This window comes from Plutella xylostella, chromosome 29 (genome assembly GCF_932276165.1).
Source record: "Plutella xylostella chromosome 29, ilPluXylo3.1, whole genome shotgun sequence".
Taxonomy (NCBI): Eukaryota; Metazoa; Arthropoda; class Insecta; order Lepidoptera; family Plutellidae; genus Plutella; species Plutella xylostella.
Window position 1 is genome coordinate 1,365,160 of NC_064009.1, and position 22,830 is coordinate 1,387,989.

General features: G+C 40.6%; 2 protein-coding genes across 11 annotated transcripts in view; both read left to right on the plus strand.

The window, feature by feature from the left end:
- Nucleotides 1-4,365, plus strand: part of LOC105386248 (cyclin-dependent kinase 14) — an 81,126-nt gene extending 76,761 nt beyond the window's left edge. For 7 of the 10 annotated variants that reach the window (XM_048631822.1, XM_048631826.1, XM_048631829.1 and 4 more), the window contains 6 exons: nucleotides 661-835; nucleotides 1,256-1,380; nucleotides 1,923-2,059; nucleotides 2,640-2,779; nucleotides 3,302-3,575; nucleotides 3,955-4,365. In XM_048631822.1, coding sequence (XP_048487779.1) covers nucleotides 661-835; nucleotides 1,256-1,380; nucleotides 1,923-2,059; nucleotides 2,640-2,779; nucleotides 3,302-3,575; nucleotides 3,955-4,022 — 919 coding nt within the window. In that variant the 3' untranslated portion in view covers nucleotides 4,023-4,365. The remainder of the gene's footprint in view (nucleotides 1-660; nucleotides 836-1,255; nucleotides 1,381-1,922; nucleotides 2,060-2,639; nucleotides 2,780-3,301; nucleotides 3,576-3,954) is intronic. The other 3 variants (XM_048631825.1, XM_048631823.1, XM_048631828.1) reach the window with 3 other exon arrangements.
- Nucleotides 4,366-20,561: 16,196 nt separating this feature from the next.
- Nucleotides 20,562-22,342, plus strand: LOC125490998. The gene is made up of 2 exons (XM_048631741.1): nucleotides 20,562-21,741; nucleotides 22,052-22,342. Exons 1-2 carry the CDS (start codon nucleotides 21,157-21,159, stop codon nucleotides 22,340-22,342), a joined length of 876 nt encoding a protein of 291 aa, XP_048487698.1. The 5' UTR covers nucleotides 20,562-21,156.
- The last annotated feature ends 488 nt before the right edge of the window (nucleotides 22,343-22,830 follow it).

Genomic DNA, 22,830 nt, shown 5'->3' on the forward strand with positions numbered 1-22,830 from the left:
CGGGGAAAGCTGTCACAACGGTATCAAAGCAGAATATGTAGGTATGGTGTGATATAAGTGTCTCCAAGACCCACCAGCCTAACACAGCAAGTGGTGGCGCTGAAAGAGATCCGGCTGCAAGAGGAGGAGGGCGCGCCCTTCACGGCCATCCGCGAGGCGTCGCTGCTGAAGGAGCTGAAGCACGCCAACATAGTGACGCTGCACGACATCGTGCACACGCGGGAGACGCTCACCTTCGTGTTCGAGTTTGTTGTAAGTACTAGGTTCTAGGGGATAAAGCAGCTATTGGGACGTCAAGTACTGGAGTCTAGGGTAAAAGCGTTTATTATGAGGATACAAGATTCTAGCCGGATTGGCTGCAATACGGTCTCTTTCTTCATCAACACAAGAACATATAGATATGGTGTGGCATAGGTATCTCCAAGATCCTGCGGCTCTGTCAAGGAAATATTGGTTATTGGGAGTGTTTGAAGGACCTCAAGGTTCTCTTCCCTATTCAGCTGCAACCGACTATCTAAGGTCGGGATCCTACAAAGTATAACCTCAGAATATCATAACGTCACCCACCGCTCCCAATGAACGTTTGACAAAGCAGTCACAACGGTATCAAACAAGAATATGTAGGTATGGTATAGTATAGGTGTCTCCAAGATCCACCAGCCTAACACAGCAAGTGGTAGCACTAAAAGAGATCCGGCTGCAAGAGGAGGAGGGCGCGCCCTTCACGGCCATCCGCGAGGCGTCGCTGCTGAAGGAGCTGAAGCACGCCAACATAGTGACGCTGCACGACATCGTGCACACGCGGGAGACGCTCACCTTCGTGTTCGAGTTTGTTGTGAGTACTAGATTTCAGGGGATATAGTGTGTATAGTGAGGTCAAGGGATTCTGGAAGGGAGATGACTTGGTAATGTTCTTCTATCGACTTTCTGAGTCAAACGATGCGGCAGGCCGGAGCCACAGGTCTCAAAGGATGTGACTTTGACAAAGCAGTTAAAACTGTATCAGCACAAGAACATTATAGGTACAGTATGATATAGGTGTCTCCAAGATCCTGCGGTTCTGTCGAAGAAATATCTGTCATCGTTTGGATGTGTGTGTTTGAACCTTCGATCTTGAAATTTCTCTTCAGCCACAACCGTTTGTAATAGATCGGGATCCCACAAAATATGTATAGCCTTAGAAAGTCATAACGTCACCCACGGCTCCCATTGAATGTAACATAACACGTGAATAACCCCTCCACCCTCCCCTCAGGACACGGACCTCTCGCAGTACATGGAGCGGCACCCGGGCGGGCTGAACCACCACAACGTGCGCCTCTTCATGTACCAGCTGCTGCGCGGGCTCGCCTACTGCCACCGGCGGCGGGTGCTGCACAGGTTTGTGGGGAGAAACTTTATGGGTTAATGATGTCTAGTTCGACCTTTAGGCCATTTTTGAACTCTCTGGCTTTGGTGCGAATAAAAAGTATTGTATTGTAAAATTGTAATGCTGTAAGAGTAGCGGTTGAATCCAGATGACAATTGAATCGAACCGTACTTGATGTTCCCATACTCCAGTGGAAGCCGCTATGTGGAAAGAGCAACGACAGCTGCAACGTACCGGATCACGTCATCATTGTTGTCATCAGATAGTAGTATTGTTATGGTACAGTTAGTATTGGATTCGATGGAAAGTTTTGGATTCGATGTATTACACTTGTTACTTACTCAGATTAATCTACCAATACTATCGTCAACATTTGCATCGTTGTCATCAATATCTTTAAAGACAGCCTTGACGAGCAGGGCACACATTGAGCGAAAAGGTTATTGTTTTGATATGTAGAGGCGACAATTGAACTATGCAGGCAGCAGAAAAGTTAGCCAACCAAAAATACCTTTGTAATTGAATACTAAGCTAATCTTTGTCCTCCCAACAGAGACGTGAAACCCCAGAACCTCCTCATCAGCTGCGGCGGGGAGCTGAAACTGGCGGACTTCGGCCTCGCGAGGGCCAAGTCCGTGCCCAGCCACACGTATTCACACGAAGTGGTCACGCTGTGGTATAGACCGCCTGGTGAGTCATGCACATTCATCTTGATTTGGTTTTTTGTGTACGTGTTATGTTAGAATGTGTATGTATAAATAAACAGTATTTAAGTACACAAACACACACATATAGCTCAACTCCTTCAGACATTTGGACACATGTGATTGAAATGTTTACAACATACATGATCTTCCATATCCTCGCAATAGATAGTTGTCTCCTCGGGTCAACCAAGTGCTCGACGTCGCTGGATATGTCGAATCGAGATCTTTGCAGTCACAACTCATGACATATTCACAACAAAAATGAGTGTACTACGGTAGACGGTATCACATCGTCATCGTCCGATCGAGCTAATAGGTATATACTATACAATTTTCCCAACATAACCTGACCCCTCACCTCCCTCTCAACAGACGTGCTCCTCGGCTCCACGGAGTGCTCTACACCTCTGGACATGTAGAGGCGTAGACCTTTGCAATTACAGTCACAACCTTAAAATACCTAATAGTCATGTCAGAAGAACTTGAACAGCACAAGCTGATCCTTCAACACCCTCCGAAGAACTTGACCAATATAACTTGACCCCTCACCTCCCTCCCAACAGACGTCCTCCTCGGCTCCACGGAGTACTCGACGTCGCTGGACATGTGGGGCGTGGGCTGCATCTTCGTGGAGATGCTGTGCGGCCTGCCCGCCTTCCCCGGCGTGAGGGACACGCACGACCAGCTCGACAAGATCTTTAAGGTACGTGTGGTGAAAGAGTAGGGGTAGGTCATGTTCATTGGTTGGACACGGTGGGCAGAAATGTTAGCCGTTGTATGTTCAAAAAGCGTGCGCATTATTATTGTCTGTAAAGAAAATGTCACCTCACGGACGCGTTAGAAGCTGGCTTTGGCGCTGTTATTATACACGCTGTGAATTTTGCCCGTTTCCGAATTGAGAGTTGTTTATTTTTGTTATTCGTTAAGAATTATGCCATTTTACAACGAAGAATAAAGATTTTCCCCCTTATTCATAGAGAATTTACAGAACGTTTTAACTAATAAACTGTTTTGTCCCTCTCCGACAAAGAACAATTTGTTCTTTGACAGAGAGGGACAAAACAGTATATTAGTTAAAACGTATTGTAACTTTTGAATTCCCACACGGTCTTAACTTTAACCCTTTTACTAACTTGAACATTTTGTTCAGTCACTCTATTCCTTTAACCACAGCAAAAATCACACCACCAGTCCACCATTCATTCACACCCAAATCCCCACACAGGTAGTCGGCACACCCACCGAGGAGTCCTGGTCCGGCGTGACCCGGCTGCCCGGCCTGCGCGAGCACACGGCCCGCTGGGGGCTCTGTCCGGGCCGCGGGTTGGGCTCCGCCTTCCCCAGGCTACGCGACGCGGGCCGCCCGGCCGAGCGCTTGGCCGCCGTGTTGCTGCAGCCCGACCCGGCCCGCAGGTTGGCCGCCCACGCCGCGTTGAGACACGGCTACTTCGCGCATCTGCCGAGAAGGCTGGAGGAGCTGCATGATGGTGAGTTTGCCGGTATGTTGTGGGAGGTGTTTGTACTTTATGATTGCTTGTGATTAGGTTAGGGTTGAGGTGCTCGTGCTTGACGGTACGAAGTTTTAAACGAAGTCTGAAACAAACAACAATTCGTGGTTATAGCAGTAGCGGTTTAAAAATTTGTATTTTATCAAGCATAAGTAGCCTGATTACCACTATATCTGGTAATTACAGTTACAGAAATACCGTCTTACCAAAACATCAACATTAGTATTACATTTCAATTGGTATTCAAGGTCATACCCATGCCTACTTGATACATGCCTTTTTGAATAAGTTTTCTTAAAGAACTTTTTGAGCATATTTGTGAAAGAAAAAACATACATCTAATGATCATCATTGATGTTCATTGTTTCAGAGGTGTCAATATTCACAGTGGAGGGCGTCTGCCTACACACGGAGAATCGCCACGCGGCCATCAAATGAGGCGTCCTCGAGACTCCTCACAATTAGTCTTAATTCACAACGCAGAGGACCAACTACGACCGCGTTGTCTTAACGCATCTGATGCGCTATCCTGTTGTCTCTTTCACACTTAGGGGCTTAGAGAGAGACGTCTGTATAAGCCCCCGAGTGTGGAATCCTGTTATGATTTGTCCAACCGTTGTTTTGAATGTTATATAATGCGCTTGTTAAGCTTCTTATATCCATCCATATTATTCAATTATTCTATGGTGACAAGGTAACTAGGTACCGGCGTACTAATTTATTATTACATAACAGTGTGCCATGTTGTATATCTATAAAAAAATGAAAAGAAAAAAGAGAATATGACGCGTTATTTTAAAAGATTTTTATGCTGGATATATGCTCATAATTTGGGAGACATTTTGAGAAGATGTTTATTTATATTTTAAGATTTATAATTGTCTAAGAGCTCTGCTGTTTGGAAGTATTTCACTGCAGTGTAGTGGAGTGGGGGAGGTATGTTGTTCCAAACAATGCGCGCAGCGAACTTAAAACTTCCTTGTGCCTCAGCTATAACCATCAAAATAACATTGAAAATCACTGTCTGTTCAATTTCCCCACTCCACGTCACTGCGAATCTGTTCTTATGCGCACTTATTCCTTCCACGGTGCTCAAGTGTAGATGTAGGGGCGCGCCGCACGCACTGCCCGCCGCCGCCGCCGCCGCCGCCGCGCGCCCGAGCAATGGACTCGCTCCACAGTGATAAACGCGAATTGAATACAAAACGAACACATACTAACCAAATGGATTGATTTAATCGTGTCAGATCTCAAATTTATGAAGTGTGGGACCGTCCTACTAGTGGTGATAAGGAGCTAAACGCTTAGTGAAATCGGTTCTTTTGTGAGGGCTAGTTAGTTATTGTGTACATTGTTAGTGTCGTGTCCTATTGTGAACAGACACTAGGTCTTAGCCTAAATCTAGTTGAATTTGAACCGTCTAGCAGGAATTAGGTATCACGCCCGTAGTTTATTATAAGAGTGCAGTAAATAGGACCGTCACATTGGCAACGTGGAGCCTAGATTTCCCAATCGTCTTGACCCGAACGTAGCAATTTGGATATCTGTGATTTCGATTAGCGTAAGTTGAAGTAAGTTCCATAAATATACGGTAACACCAAGTCGTGCCAATTGCAGTTTAAGAAAAGATAAATAATTTTGAGTGCAATTTTTCAAGACGATTTCTGAATCATACTTAAGTAAAGTGGTAAGTAAGTAGACAACAGATTTTCATGTTAAGCAGTGGGCGTTTACATTTGTAAGTAAAAATGAATCTTAACACTGTAGCAATAGAGTTTGTATTCGTAGATGCAGACGCTGCGCCTGAACAAAAATAAGAAATGTACCAAAATCGGAACTCACTGCCAACTAGCTACATCTAAACTGTTTTAAACTCTATTTTAATATAGATTTATCCTTCAGAAACGCTACAAAATATAAAACTTCTAATACTATTGAACTACACACAAGTGACCCTCTCTCATTATGTAAAAGCTAGTTTTAGATAGACAAAACAATTTCTAAAAAGTACAGATTTCATAAAATACAAGCTAAAAAGATTTTTTAAAACTAATAATAAGGTAAGCACTTCATGGTCTTTTAAAACATTTCCAATAAAACATAATAAGTATTTCATGAAAAACTTAATACTAGCGGTTCTGATAACAAAGTCGGTTTTAAAAGTCTGGGTCAAATAAACATGACCCCACCCAGAGTCACAATGCTACCCGATCGGGGTGAGGTTGCTTTTCCCTTCACTATACCTACTTGACTACACATGCCAAATACACCAGACCCTAACTTGTCCAGTAAATCCGGCTGGCTGGCATAACATCAGCATGATTCACGACAAATTCAATTGAACTGCGCAGCGCCGAGGCATGGCATCCACCTGACGTTGATAAAAGGACCCGAGCATTCCAAATAGAATGCCAAGCCATTCTACGGTTCAGAAGGTCACTCTAGCTCACGGAAAACTGAAGTTTCGGGGCACTGCTGACCTAACCACGACTCGATTTCGTTGCATTAAACGTTCAAAATAATGCCAGCACTCGCTCGTTCGTTATTTTTTCTAGATGGAGTAACCCTTCAGATTCAAAACTGCTTGCTTTGCCTCACAATTGAATCACTTCGGTATACGCTCGGCCGAGTTATTATCAAATTGCTGTCAGGATTCACAAAAGTCTGAAATGGTACCTATAAAACAATTATTATTTCAGTTTAAAAACACGTTTATTTTTTAAAGACAGGATGTGTCTGAAATACCATGAAGTTGCTATAGGAGAGTTGAGTTGCCAGTGTGGTCGGGTAGTCATGGGTCTAGAGAATGGTAGTGTAGGTAGTATTTAAAGCGAAACGGACGGCGAAGAATGATATTTTTGAAAATTTGGCAAGTTTTTTGAAATGACTATTTTTTCTGGTGGTATCTAGCTATGTTTTATGTGGACACAGGTAGTGTATGCTTAAAATAAGACATAACATGAATCTGCCTATGCTTTTATTGATCATTAACGTATTTGGTATTAACGTATATGCCCACAAAAAACTTGCCAGGCTTCTCTCAAGATACGAGCTTATTCGTCAAGTGTTCAGGATTGGTGCGCGAACACAATCATAATAATAATTATATGAAAAATGACTGACGCACAACATTAGACATGTAGAAATGAATGTGATAATAATTATTTGACCTTTATTTGAACCTCTAATTTTTATTTAATAAACATACATAAATATTGGAAGGTACCTTATCTACTTATACTAAACTACCTACTATATATTTTAATAAATTAAATAAGTAGGCCATAGGGCACTACCTACCTTAATAGGTAAAAAATATTTTCTAGGTCACCGCCGTCGTTTGGCAAGGTTCCCAAGAGGCTGGCCGCATTGCCCCGCTGAATGGCGAGGCTTATCCTTTGTCCAAGGTATGTGCCAGCCCTTTGGTCGCCGGAGGCGTCGATGAGCCGTGTCGCAATTTCCTTGTATATAAGTTTTGCATCCGGCCCCCACGGACCCAGCGTCTCTACGCCGAAAGGCACAAACATGTAGCCTTGTCCTAGGGCTGCATACTTGCGCCTTTTAGCCGCCTCAGCCGTCGCTGCCGCCGCACCTGCCTTGGTCGCGGTCGCTGGTAGGTGTGACTGTGCCAAAGTGTCGACGCATGTGGCATCCCATACCAGCGGCCGCCCATTCTTCCAAGGAATGAGCGTCATTCCGTCCGGCCTCTTGCCGTCGTCGCGCGCTACTCCTGTTGGCTCCAGTACGGCCGGGACGCCAGCACTGGCAAGAGCTCGGCGGATGACGTCATTCAGGGCGGCGTGACGCGACAGCCGGCCTGCGCTGCGCTGACACGCTAGGCCGTGGTGGCCCAGCTCATCGACGCCACCGCCACAACGACAGCGGTGTGGCTCATTTATTTTGGCGCCAAGTCTCAGGCTGATTGCCAACGAGAAAGTCGACCTGTCAAGGTGGGTCCCTAAGATGGTTGACGGGAGTGCATGTAGCCAATACCCTGACTCCGGCTCCGCAGCCGCCATGAGACGGGCTCGCTCTGCAGGGTTTTGTGCCGAGTCTATGAGGTTTTTTTGGACCTGTGTACAGAGCGGCTCGTCCCAGAGCCTCTGCGAGCCAGGCACAATCGGGAGACTTTGGCTCCGGCCAGTAACATCCAGCCATGCGTTCCTCGCCTCAGCCAAGCACGTGACCTCAACATCACCAAGTGATGGGTAAATAATTTTTCCATAGAGGTCAGAGGTGCTGTGAGCTGAGGACAGGAACGCCGGCAGTGCCACCGCGGATACACTTCTGATTCCCGTGCCTCCAAATCTTATTGGCAATGTTGCCTGCATCCAGGACTTGTCGTTAAGCGGGCAATTTAGAATTTCGACGAGTGTTTTCCTGACCAGGTCGTCTAAAGAATTTAGGAGGATTTTGTGTTTCCAAAGTGTGGTACATCTCAGGACATAATTAAATTTTGGGACAAAAAGACAATATTTTATAATGCAATATGCCATGTGTGGGCTTAGTTCCTTAAGCTTTTTGGACGATTCCTCGAATTTCGTAATTTTTTCGGTGGTAAACGATTCTACGGAATCGTCCAACACCGGGGCACCCAGGAGGCGAAGCGAACTTTTGTTTATTAATTTTATGTTTGGAGCTAAACTATTAAATTTGTTAATTATTTGCTGTTTTTCGCCAGGAGGTATTCGTTCACTAACAAAAAGTTCACATTTGGAAAAATTTAGCTTTAAACCAATCGAGTCAAATTTGTTTATGATATTTTGTAAATCTGAAAGAACTGTGTTCGCTTCACCCCCCAGTGTCCCGTCGTCCAAGTACCACACATTAAATTTCGAGGCAAGGGAAGAGATATGTGGGTGTATCGCGAGGCTGAAAATGGCCGGACCCAGCGGGTCGCCCTGCTGGCAGCCGACGGCTGATTGTAGGAGATGGTTTTTATATATTAATTTCGTCGGTTTACTGTAACATTGCCACATGTAGTGGAAGATGTCGGGGATGTGGTCTTTAATTTCTGTCAGCAGGGCGCCCCGGTCGACCGAATTGAAGGCATTGGCTACATCCACCTTCAGCAGCACCTCCCCGCCGCCGTGCTGCAGGAAGCTGCGCGCCGCGTGCACTGCGGCCTCACAGCCTCCTTTTGTTCCGAAACCGAGCTGTGTTGGTTGGAATTTCGATGAAAGATTATTTAGAATATGCTTGCAGCAGATTTTGGACACCATGCGGCGGAGAGTGTTACCGACCGCGATCGGTCGTATGCCCCCATCCTTTTTATTTAGTGCGCATAAGTTGGCGCCATATAAAAGGTCGACTATGTCTTCGCATACTTTGCCCGAGAGCATTAGGTTCGCAAGCCGCGTCACAGCATCCAGCAGCGTCCGGCCGGCGACTCCTGTAGCTCCGCAAATCAGGTCTTTCAAATGTTGCGGTGTTAGGCCGTCGATGCCACCGGCCGACCCGTTCCTGAAGGATGCGATCGCGGCCTGCACCTCTTCCTGTGTTGCCTCGGGTGTGCGGGCAGAAGGATCGGGGGCATCCGGCAGAGTCAAGGTGGCTGCTGGAGGCGGGTGCTTCGACTCCAGCGCTGACAGGGTCTCCGGGGTGTCGGGGGCGACTGCATCACTGGAAAAAAGGAGACAGGCGGCTCCCTTTATGTCCCCGTCATTTAGTTTAGAAGCAACTTTTTGCGTAATATTGCTAGTTTTATGTTTCATCAAAAGAATTTTCCTTGTTTCTTGGTAATGGTCCGGATGGCTACAGTTTTTTTTTATTTTCTGGGTTAGGGAGCCCCCTGTAGCATTATCCTTTCCCCTGGCCACGTGCAGTGTTCTGTATGAGAAAGTCAAAAGATTTTTCCAGCTGCTTATATCATTTTTATTGGTGACGTCGTTTATACAGGAGGACAGAGAGGTCGCTACAGTGGTCCTCGCCCCGCGAGGTATGCGCTTGACCGTGGGGCGGGACTGCTTGTAGTTACTTAGCTCCCGCCAGAGCTCTGCCGCGGGGGTCTGTTGGCCGTCGCCGGCGCCGCCCGGCGCTGCGGGCGGTGGGATGTTCCCGGCAGCCTGTGGTGTGGCATCTGATATTTTGTGGACTCTGGCTTTGTGGATATTTAGACCTCTCTGTCCCCTGTACAGGCGAGACCCGCTGGGGCATTCAGGACACTGCACGAGGTCCTGTGATGTAGTCGATGAAGGCTGGCTAGCAGCCTGAGACATGCGCCAAACTGAATGGCGTAAGTGTATACTTATAAATACTTATTCTAAAACTATTGTAAAATGTATAACTAAATAACGATGAATTAATCAGGCAGAAGAACGGATATATAAGGCACGAAATAAATAAATGTAAAAAGTTCAAATTTTCGTCCGCATAAAGCACTCTTAGCACTGCACAAAGTTCAAGGACCGGAGTAGGCAGATGACACAGGATTAGGGCTGGGGCTCGCCGCTGCGGCGGGATCCCGGCGCCACCGCGCGTCCGCCGCACCTCCCTCTGAGGCTCATGTCACGGCCGTGCCGCGGGGGAGTCTGCTGCGGCCGGCACGGAGAGGCACGGCCCGTTTTGGGTAAACTTGCGGCCATGGGATATGCCCCTAACTCACTGGCCTTCTTTTGTATTTGCGGCCATAGGATGTAACCCACAATAATTGGCTTTTTTTGTAGTTATATACAGTAATAATTGTAAATAATTTTTATTATAAAAAATTTGTTATTGTTTGTTGTTATGACAGTTGACATGTTAGATACATGGTCACAATTTTAAAGTTCACTTTTTAGAAGTTAAGTGGATAAGAGAGTGCTTTTAACAGAATCGAGTTAATATTGGAATATTATTGGAAATAGTTGGTGAGACGAAAATTATGAGATTGCTAGAGTCAATACTTAAAAGTATACGTATATTTTAAGTATGGCGTGATAAAAGGGCCATTTCTAGAGTGGAAACAAGAAAAGTCATTCTTCGCTCGTCGTCTCCGCATTTCAACACCAAAATAGTTCGTAAAATTTTAAATGATGCAATAGGTACGTTCGATTGTATGTACATTGATTTGTTGAATTTTATGTAAAAAAATTAAAGAATAATATTGATAGAGAGAATGATAATTTTCACCCGTTGAGTGAGGCACGCTCGCACTATGTGCGTACAATGTAACATATAACTGTTAGGGCGAAGTAAATGGAGCATTTATGTATATGATGAGGTCTAGTGGAAATTCTGTTGTGTTGCATTTGTTTTAAGGATTGTTTTTGTTGAGCGTCCGTGTCGACCGGTCAAGGCAATAAAAATCGAGCTTTCATAAAAGCATTGTACTATAACTATAGTCTGTTTTTTAATCTCAGATACTAAATTGACAGATTCTGAACGGTTAACCAACAGTCGATTGTCCCGCCAATAGAACGATACGTCACTTAATAGCGGGACAATCGACTGTTGAGGAACCGTTCAGAATCTATCATTATTTTGTATCGGAGATTAAAAAACAGACTTTACGGTGGCACATTATTTTCCAATATTCGCTCAATGAAAATTTTTCCCAATGAAGAACTGAAAATGTTTGCAGTTTATTAATTACGAGTACCGTCAGCAGCGAAATACACTTTTGAACGACGTATTCGAATGTGATGTTTGTTGCTGTCCGTATTGACGACATCCGATTTGTAAATATAATTAATCTATTAGGTTTTAATTTTTATGAGTTATATTAGTAAATGACAGTCCTATATGAGATGCCATTGCAGTCGTAACTATCCCGTACTAAGTCTGGATTTGATGAGATTTATTTTATTTTTAATTGATTAACTATACATTTTCTTATTTTAAGTATCATGAAAAAAATGTACTGCTGATTTAATTATGATTTAGATTGTAAGGTTTATTTTTTTAATAGTAAGATCAAAGTTGTCTGGGGAAAAGTATGATTATATGACTCTGAACGTTGCATTGTGTTATTGGTCTGATTTTGCAATAGTTAGTTGTTGCTGTCAAGTCTAAGATGGGGTCAGCAACTAATTTGATAACTTTTATAGATGTTAGCAAAATCAGTCCTTAGACAACTATGACATATTGTATAATTAGGTACTCTCCAGATACTTTTGATCTACCTATTTAAAATGTATCCCTTAAGTATAAAACAATGTGCTTTTAATGGTTTAATTAAAAGAATGTAAATACGATATTTGAACTGATAATATGTAATAAAAGTTTTTATTTCATAATGAAGAATTGGCTTGTTTCTTTTATACATAAACCTAAGATCTACGCTATAAACCCCCTCATTAACACATTTATCATAACTGACATAGGCATTTAGGCATGCCTTATTCAAGGAACTGACTTAGGTACTTGATTGAAATAACTATTCGCTACTCTTTTCCAGTGTTTTGAGAGCCTTTATACCTCGCTGTAGGTAATTCCGCTGCTATTCGACTTTAATTGGTAGATTCTAGACTCGTGCTCATGATGTAAGTCAAAAATGCAGGGTATTTTATCTGACACGTTGGGCACCCATCACTTAGGTAATGCCCAATTTTAGTGAAACAGGCACTCAGTGTTGTCCTGAAAACAACCAGTAACTCTGGAGTATAATACTTACATAAAATAGTACTTAAGTAAATTTTTATATCAACATGATAAACAAGCGCTCACAATACAGTTTTCCAGTAAACTAAAATTGAATATTCGTAGCGAAACGAATGTAATTTAAACGTAATCACAAGTGCTGGTCATGTTTCGCATCAAACGTGCTTGAAATAAGTAACAAAATCCACGTTATTTCATCTACCACTATAGTAAAATTGACATTACATTCTAGCAACATAGGTATATACATAGTATGACTGCAAAACGAGAAAGTAATAAAATTTAACTTAGCTCTATAAATAAACCACATAGAAATGTTCATCATTACCCAGGAATTGGCTCTCCAACTGCGTTGGCAAGGACTCAACGCTCTATCAGGTAAGTACTTGGTTCTGCAGCCACTAGTTACTGTAATAGGATTAGCCTCGGTTCCAGTTGCCAGTGGGTAACGAGAAATATACAGGAAAAGGTTTTACTTATCCTGTATTCCCATACCATCGTGAAAAAGCTTGCACGATTTCAGAACAATATCACGTTACAGTAGGTATATCTCAAAGAAACAACGCGTCTCAGCTAGCCTAGCACGGGGCGTAAGACGTGACTAAAGTTTTCCGTCGCACTCGCTCTCGAAGCCGCGCGATGTAAATGAGACGTCTTTATGTTTACGTTTTCGATTAAATTAACTTAATTTTGTTGTGAACCCTGTGTAATGTCAAATCTTTCTGAAAAGGCAACTAGGTACTCCTCGACGTGTCACCCTGAATAACTCAAGGTTAGTACCTACCTATTTACAAAATACATATAAGTTTCTTCGACCATTTACATAAGTCCATGCCTATTTATAGTTATTAGTAAGTATATACATTTCTGAAACAAATATTCGTTTCGCCCCGATCATAGATAAAATTCCACCTGATGTCGTATGCCTATAGTTAGCTCACTATACAGCAAATAATCGCTTAAGTTTAGCGCGGCTTCCTTGTAGTTAGAAAGGCTTTCACTTTGGAAGATTACTTGGACTGCTTAATGCCTAGTTCAAAGCTTTACTTGGTAAACTAAACTTAGAGACTGGATAGATATGGCTATACATAAAATATATTCTGTTTAGCGTGAAGTCGTGAACTATTATTGCTTACAGTTTGTTTGATTGCGATCGAAAACTTTTAATATTTGTATGTGGATAGATGATTGAATCAATCTATTCCCTTTGGTACGGTATTGGTACGGTACGATAGTTTTACTTTGACAAGATGTCAGTCGTCTAGTCTTCGTCGTGTTGTTATGCACAACCCCAAGCCAAAATGCAGTAGTTTATTATGGACTGACAAAGTGAAAAATATACCATTTTGATAATTTTTCCATCATCTATGTCGCGAAGATTTTTGAATACATATAAAATAAATAAATAAATAAATAAACTCGTTTGGACATTGAGATGATATGCTCTTTAAAGGTTAATCTTTCGTCGATGATTACGCCTAGGTAGGTACTTTAAAGATTCGGCTCTCTCAATTGAGCCACATTTACAAGTGAGGTCCAATTGTCGTAAGAGTTACATTTCTAGACAAATCGCCTGTTTTGTAATTTTTGTGTGTTACGATTGTGATTATTATTGAAGGGTAGGCCCTTCTATAATACATTGACCTAGGGTAGCATAACATTAACATTTTAACAACGATAAGGTTCAGTTTTTTCATAAGTAACTAATTATAGACAAGTAGACCATATACATAGGTACATTGAGAAGTTACTTTTTCCTATGCAGCGGCCGCTCATGGTCATATAAAAGAAAATAGGAAAGGTACTAATAATAAAACATCCACTTGTTTCGCGGCGGTACCCTAATTCCATAGACATGGCCACGGAACACGCCAAGTATCAATTAATGAACACTTTCCAGAGGGTTCTGCCGTGAGCCGGGGTCGTTTCGCGGTATTTTATGCGTTATTATTATGAATATTGCACTAGTGGTGTTGTTTTTCATACTTGGGGGAAATTTGTGTTTTAAGTAAGTTTACATTTCGCTTACCTACGATATTTAGATAGGTACATACTTGATACACAATTGTCAAAAGTAGGTACATTACATTAACAGAAGCCTCACAAATCACTATCACTACAATAACTCTCTTTCATTGGCCTTCCTGATCCGGTCACTATTAATCCTTTCATTCGTGGTGGCAACAAGATAACATTTTTATTTTACTCTCCGTGATTGACCGATAACCGATAAATATCCATGTCACACGAATAATCTTTCAATCAAAACATATTGACACGTGGAAATGAAAACACATGAGTGAGACGAGTGCAATTTGTGCATAACTCGATTATGAATTAATAGTCAATCCACTCAGGGGGTAGACGACTTCCCCGTCGGGATGGTTTAATCAAAATATCTTTTGGCATGTGTTGCTTTCACAACTTTGGCTACCTAAGTGCCAATTTCTCCATAGTCGATTAGAGCATAACTAGGTATTAGTGGTTTACTTTTGACACATCTGTCAAGAATTTTATATGGAGATGACGTATTATTGATTAACCAATCCCTGTCGGTTAGATATCCGATCCGACTATGGAGAAATTGGCACTAAACGATTTAACATACTTCATACATCATAATTTAGTCTAGTATGTATTCATAAACATTTGTGCGGAGTACGTATTATCCTCTTTTCTACCTAAGACACATCTTGCATAACTCATTAATATTTTACTTCAACTGAAAATTTAATCTCATAAACGATCAAGAGAGAAGACGTCTGAACAATGCGCCGGAACTTTTGCAACAATTTTAATAAGAAAACATTGCACTCGCGATGAACTTAAATAGTTTTTCTTACGGTATGGACGTAAGTACTACTCTGTGTAAAGAGTATCGGGAAAAGATCTATAAAACACAAAATATTTGTTATTCATCCAAATTTATTTTATCACCTTCAAAGTATGCTCCTACTATGACAATGCCGATCCTCGATTGCCGAAGACTCCCCTTAAGGGGATTACGAAACCTAAAATGCTAAAGTCGGTTTGATATACTTGATTGGATTGGAAAAACGGTAGCTTCTATCACTTTGAGAAAAATATATATTGTAGCAGAGGGTATACTCAACATGATATTTGCTTAGAAATTGGTGCAGGATTATAATAAGTATGTTAAAAAAAATTGCAAACAGACCATGTCTTTTGCAATTTTTCGACTTATTATGAAAAAACCCTCGAAATCAGAGGGCCCATTTTCATGGAATCTTATATGTATGTGTAGGTAATTAAATTCTTAACAAAGTTAGCTTAAAGAGTTGGATTTAATGGACCAGAAGTCAACTTTTTTTGCAAAAAACTAATAAATTCCGGTTTAAAAATGATGACGCCGTGACAGATTTCAGATTTCTTCAGTCGTCGCCCTGGTGGCGGCCTGTTAGGAGCGATACCCACGCCATTTTATTTTTAATCAAATATTTCACAAAAACTGATTAAATCAACAAATGATGACTGCAAATATTATAATACATATGCATTTGCTATGAAAAGTTAATTTTCTAAACATTTTAGATGGAGAAAAGCCGAAAATTCTTAGAAAACATTTCGCCTTTTCGATTTGTTTACATTTTTTACTATAGAGTTACAGATGCATAGATAAAGGTAAACATTACACATAATGACACTTATTAGATTCTCCGAATAAGAACTATACGGTCAATACAGTATGCCAAAGCGCGAGCCTGTTTATATTCTGAGGGGTAATAATTTAACTTTATTTTATTTTAACGGTTGTGTATGCTAGGTAAGCTACACAATATACAGGGTGTTGAAAATTAAGTTCTCAATTTGTATTATTTGAAACCAAAAACCGTAATTTTTTATAATATATATTTTAAGATGTGGTAGTCTGTACACTAAAGGGTGTTCAAAAGTATAAGTACTTTTAAAAATTGAAGAACTAAAATGTACATATTTTTTTAAATCTATGAAGGTATTTAATAAGCTTTGCAAACGGTACGGTGGCCTGCGCCTAAAAGTATACAGGCGGAGTTCTTAAAACAGCGATCTCAAGCTGACATGCTTCTCAAGCACATCCACATAAACACCACTGCTACACACATCACACACAACACGTCCCAGGATTTATAACAGATGTAGCTGGTCCCTTCATCACCAGGGATCGCTATTTTAAAAACTCCGCCTGTATACTTTTAGTTTCTTTTTCCATGTTATTTTTAACTTTAAAGTTTATTATTTTAAAACCGGAAGTGACGTCACATATTAGGCTCAATTTTGATTTAAGTCCTTTGCCTTAGTCTCGAAAAAAAAAACATAAATGACACTGACAACTGACATAAACTTTGTTTACGTGCCAACCAGCAAATGGGTCATTTTCAAATGACAAAAAAAGTGTGACATTGATAATTCTGATGATACAAAATACTTATCATGAAAAAATAATTTTACTAAGCATTCCAGTCAAGCATAATTGAAACACATGAATGCATAATATATTACTATTTTAAAATAAATATAATGTACTTACCCCAATTTTTTTAGCTATGTAGGCGGTGGCATGCTCTGGGACATATTATATAGCGGGTCATCTCTTAATGCGTACTAACCATTTTATATACGATCAATAAAAAAAAAAGTCAAAAAGTGTCGGAACAGAATTTATGAAAATGACCCAAATAAACAACAAAACGTCACGATAAAACGTCAACGTCAATCAAAAATGACAGTGACAGTTACTTTTTTTTTTCATCGATAGGCTTTGAGCAACAAAATTCATCGCACCTAATGCATGACGTCATCAGCACTTTTTGACTATTTTATGAATTTCTCACACGAAAAAAATATTTTTTTCGTGGCCTTTATAGCTAAATCTCGAAATGGTTTCCGATTTATAGCAGCTTTAGTTTTTTGAAATGTTGTCCATTGCTGGAGCTGTGCTCGCCATGCAGTGCATGGGCTACTTAGGAATCTGGGAGGCTGTTGCAAAGGAGTCTGTTGCCTCTATACGGTACGGGTGCCGTGCGATTTATGGCCCTTCCAGGAGCACCTGTTTTGTCAAGTCGAAGAGAATGGCTCGTATTCGACGCAACCTGCAGTACTGGTGGGATTGGTTGGAGGTCTGGACAGCACGTAGCTGCAGCAGCCGTCATGCCGTCATTCGACGCATAGATGCAAAAAAAAGTTGAAATTCATGTTAATAATTAGATTTTAATTTTACAATATTGCAAAAAAAAAATATTAACATTGTTGAGTATGTTATTTTATTTTAGTAAAGTAGTAATAAAAACAAAGGCTTATTGCATAGTTTTCGTTCACGCTCGCCTACATCGCACGTTATATATGAGAATATAAATATAAATTCAAAAAACGTTTCTATTGACACTAGGGCATACAATACCGCAATACCGGGAACCCGGAAAAAAAATAAGTATTTTTCAATACCAGTATTGAAAGTTAATACCGGTATTGAAGTAATACCGGAATCGGACTTTTTAGGCTATAAATAAAGCGATTAAGGTATAGTTACCCTTGTGTTCTTATATACTATGAAAGCGCACTTGTCTCCAATAGTTTAATGTAGTTTTTGGCCGTTGGAAATCTACTGTTGCCCATGCGTAAACCGACACCAAATTTTTTTTTTCAAATCTATAATTTTAACTCTAATACTCAATTGTCGTAGAAATCTATATCTATAATTACAGAATTTGATTGCCTTTTCTTGTTTAATTTTGGCCTATAGTCCTTTAAACACAATATTTGCCATTTATAACAACAAGAAAGTCTAATACCGGTATTAGTACCGGAATCCCGAAGTAGTAATACCGAAACTCAATACCGGTATTGAAAATTATTCCGGTATTGCATGCCCTAATTGACACCAACTGACACTAATTGACTTTTCGCCGAGAAAAGTGGAGTTACAATGTTTGCGATCTAAAGTGATTATAGAATAATTAGAACTATCTATTTTTTTTCAGTTCACCTGGTGTTGACTGAAATTGTAATTAGGTACTGACTCCTTGACTTGAAAATAACTTTTTTTATAATCGTTATTACAAAACCGCAATTTTTTTAATACAGCAATATTTGTAGGTACTTACAGTGAGCAAAAGAGCGCAACAAGGTTTTATTTTATTTTGGTTTTAAGAAACAAAAATATTATTTCTATCATATCCAAAATACACATACTTAAGTACATATTATCTCACCCAGACCACCCCATATCACCACCTTTGCCAGCTACGTAACCTTTTGGGACACCCTGTATATGCAGAGTTCTGCAAACTACTGTTCTGCTTTTAAAACACCAAAATAAAACAGGTCGTCTAACTAAAAGGTCACGTGACCAAAAAAAATATATGGAGAAGCGTTTTTTTTTTCACGAATATAAAAAAATATTTATTTATTTATTTAATCCTTTATTGCACAAATATATAAATAAGTGTACAAATACGTAGGATAAAAGTTATTCAGAGTAACGCCCTTTCGGCTAACTATACTTTTTTTAATACAACACCCTGTAGTCCCTCTTATATTAAAATCTGCCCCCAAGTGAGGCTATACTTAATTCGCGAAAAAAAAAACGCGAATTTTTACATTCTGATTTCATTTCCAGGGTTTTAGACATAACATCAATAACATGCTGCACACGTAGGTTTCGGCTTAGTTTAGTATACCCTTTTTGCAACAACCTGTATAAATATCGGCACGGGCACGACTTTTTATAATTAATGATTAAATAGACGACCGAATGGCGTAGTGGTTAGTGACCCTGACTACTAAGCCGATGGTCCCGGGTTCGATTCCCGGCTGGGGCAGATATTTGTTTAAATACAGATATTTGTTCTCAGGTCTTGGATGTGCCCGTAAAATGGCAATAGGCCCGCCCCCTATTACATTGGGACTAACATAACACTCTGGCGAAAAGTGGGTGCAGCAATGCACCTCTGCCTACCCCGCAAGGGAGTACATTAGTACAAGGCGTGAGTGCGTGTTTTTTTTTTTTTTTTTTTTTTTTTTTTATTAAAAATACTTTCAAATAAAAATAAATATTTTCGTATCACTTACAATACAATATTACTTACTTAGTATATGTTTAACAAAGTGGCATGTCTTCACTTTAATGTTTTCGAGTACTATGTTAAAATTTCATGTCATTGTCCGGAGAACGCCCCGCATACCTCAACCCCCCCTCACTAGATTTGACAGATTCTGATTTTCTTCTAGCTTTAGTGACAGCCTTAACTGATGACAATGATACTAAAGTATGAAAATTTATTTTATAAAAATCGACGGAACAATATAAGTGGTTTACATATATCGGAAAGTCGATATCATGCAAGTTGTGTACCGCTGCAGTATTGGGGTGTCTCGTGGATTTATGAACAAATCCGCGCCGGCACGAGTCAGCATTTGGCAAACACGGATTGATACGAAATCCATAGCTGATGCTGATGCATGAAATTAAGATCCATCCTCTTCACTTTAAACCTCCTGAAAAAGCGAGGGCGTTACTGAAGCAAACATTTTCAATAAATGATGCTGCGTAATCTTACAATTCAATCTCAATAGATACTTACTAATAATCGAAACTTACTTATAAGTACTTTAAATATAAAAATATATTACTTAAAATAAATACAACTACATTTAACACCCTTTACATGTGTTAAAGAAACGTGTACTTAACCGAATAAGTAAATAAGTACTTACTTACTCTCCGAACGGAGAGTAGTTTGTAAAAATTGACGTTCATCAGAAAATTTTATATAATTATACCTACGATGAATAAAATGACTTTGACTTACCTTTTCTGTCTGTATGAATCTCCTCTCACTATTATTGGATGCTCCACAAAGTTACAATATCCTACACTACACTCGGTATTTAATCTAAAGCTTAACGCAAAAGTTAAAGCTTTTTAACACCCAGAATAGGCTTTGCCCTTCAGTGTCGGATGCACTTTTCAATCGTCTTGACTGGCTGATCGGATTATGGCACAGGATATGAAGCGGGGACTGAAATCTGATTATATTGGATTATCACGCCTCGCTCACTCTGAAAAGATTAATATTACACGAAGATTACGAGACAGAGTATAACATAGCAATATGAGCGTAGCATAATACATGTAGGGAGATTAGTCCAAAACCGGGTATGGGGGTAAAACCGGGACATGTCATTATAGCCACTTAGCGTGTTTCAAATTTTCGCGCGCTTTGCTCACTGCAGTCGGCCATCTTGACGACACTGTCAACAAAAGTTGAAGGACACTCGTGTGCGCTCGTAAAAAATAATTACAAATCAAGTTTTTAGGGTGGTTTGATCTAATAATTCATGGAATTCATTCATTTACTATGCTTCGGAACATCCAGGTATGTGGTATTGGTTTTTTAATATTGGTTAAGCATGTTTTCATGTTTGATAAACACTGCTTAGATTTTAATTGCATTTCGTTTTGAGGTTAGTTTTTTTATTTTTTTTCTTGCTAGGGTGCTTGGGGCAAAACCGTACGGGGTAATACCGGGTGGTACCCGGTTTTGTACAATAATCAGTGACTACGTGTTTATTTTTTTTTAAATATAATTTTGTTTGAAACATTGTTACAGTTTGAATGAAAATGCCGCGAAATTATAAACGATGTACAAACCGGCAGTCATGGACTGAAGAAGCCATGAAAAAGGCCATTTCGGAAGTAATAGAAGGAAGAAGTGGATACCGTCTGGCTTCTCGACAATTTGCAGTTCCACAATCGACATTAGAAGATAGAGTTAAGAAGTACCGTATAAACAATGACCTGGAACAAGCTTCTAAAAAAGGCCTAGGTCGTTTCAAGACTATTTTTACAGATGAGCAAGAAGATATTATGTGTCAGCATATTAAAGATCTAGAGGCTCAATTATTTGGGCTTACATACACAGATTTTAGAAAACTTGCTTTTGAATAGGCAGAGAAAAATGGCATAGATCACGGTTTTAATAAAGACACAAAAATGGCTGGTATGGATTGGCTTTATGGATTTTTACGTCGTCATCCGGAATTATCATTACGCCTTCCAGAACCGACTTCCGTTGCACGAGCAATGGGGTTTAATAGAGTAAATGTCTCGAAATTTTTTGCTCTTCTAATAGAACTGCAAGACAAATACAAATTTGGGCCAACTAAGATATTTAATGTCGATGAAACCGGGATCATGACTGTGCCCAAAAAGAAATCCAAAGTTCTGTCTTTAAAAGGCAAAAAACAAGTAGGCATTATCTCTTCTGCTGAAAGGGGCCAGTTGACTACTGCAGTTTTGTGTGTATCAGCTTCAGGTGTTTATATCCCACCACTTTTGATTTTCCCGAGAGTCCGAATGAAGGCAGAATTGTTAGATGGTACGCCTCCTGGAACTATTGCTGTATGCCATCCCAGTGGGTGGATACAGAGTGACATATTTGTGAACTGGCTAATCCATTTCATTGAAAATGTGAAACCATCGAAAGATGACCCTGTACTCCTTTTATTAGATGGTCACTCAACGCACACTAAAAACCTTCCCTTGATTGATAAAGCTCGAGAGAACGGGGTGATCATAGTAAGCTTTCCTCCCCACTGTACACACCGTCTTCAACCTCTTGACGTCAGCATCATAGGACCCTTAAGTACTTATTACAGTCAAGAAGTGATGACATGGCTGCGTAATAATCCAGGTCGTACAGTGAGTATGTTTCAACTCGGAAAACTTTTTGGGACTGCGTACGCCAAAGCAGCAACTCTCCAAAATGCTATGAGTGGTTTTTCGAAAACAGGAATTTTCCCACTGAATGCTAACATCTTCTCGGATGATGTATTTGTATCTGCTTCTACAACAGATAATGACCCAACACCTGATTCTGAGCCTACAGCGAACGCTTTTGATCAAGAAACGGTTGAAGATCGAGATGAAAACAGTGTTATTAGACCAGCGGTTAGCCCCCTGCCAAGCACGTCACAGCAAGCAGATACTCCACAGCCAAGCACATCACGGCCGGCCATTAATCCACAGCCATGCACATCCCGGCAGGCACTTCGCCAGCAACCAAGCACGTCACGGCAAGCGGATATTCCACAGCCAAGCACTTCACGGGAGGCAGTTAGCCCACAACCAAGCACGTCACGGCAAGTGGACATTCCACAACCAAGCACTTCACGGCTAGCAGATAGTCCACAGCCAAGCACTTCACAGCAGTCAGTGTGCGTGACAACGGCGTGTTTCACATTTTCCCCTGCTGATATTTTACCAAAACCGCACGTTGTAAGAAAAATCACTACAAATACTCGTCGAGGAAAAACTGCTATTATTACTTCATCACCGTACAAATCGGAAATCGAACAAAATACCATCACGAAGAATAACAAGAAAATTTTTCCGAAACTTAAGATCGATAAGGTAAAACCAAAAAAGCAAAAAATGACTGATGACATGTGCATTTATTGCACAGAGATTTATGGCAATACGCAAAGAAGCGATGCTTGGGTTCAATGCCTGAAGTGCAAAAAATGGGCACATGAAGGCTGTACGGGATGGGAACTGGAAGAACTGGATGAGTTCTGTTGTTACCGGTGTTAGGGGCAAAGTCGGGTATAGAATAATGGTATACCCGGTTTTGGACCAGGCATGGGGTAAAACCGTAAAAAGTTAACA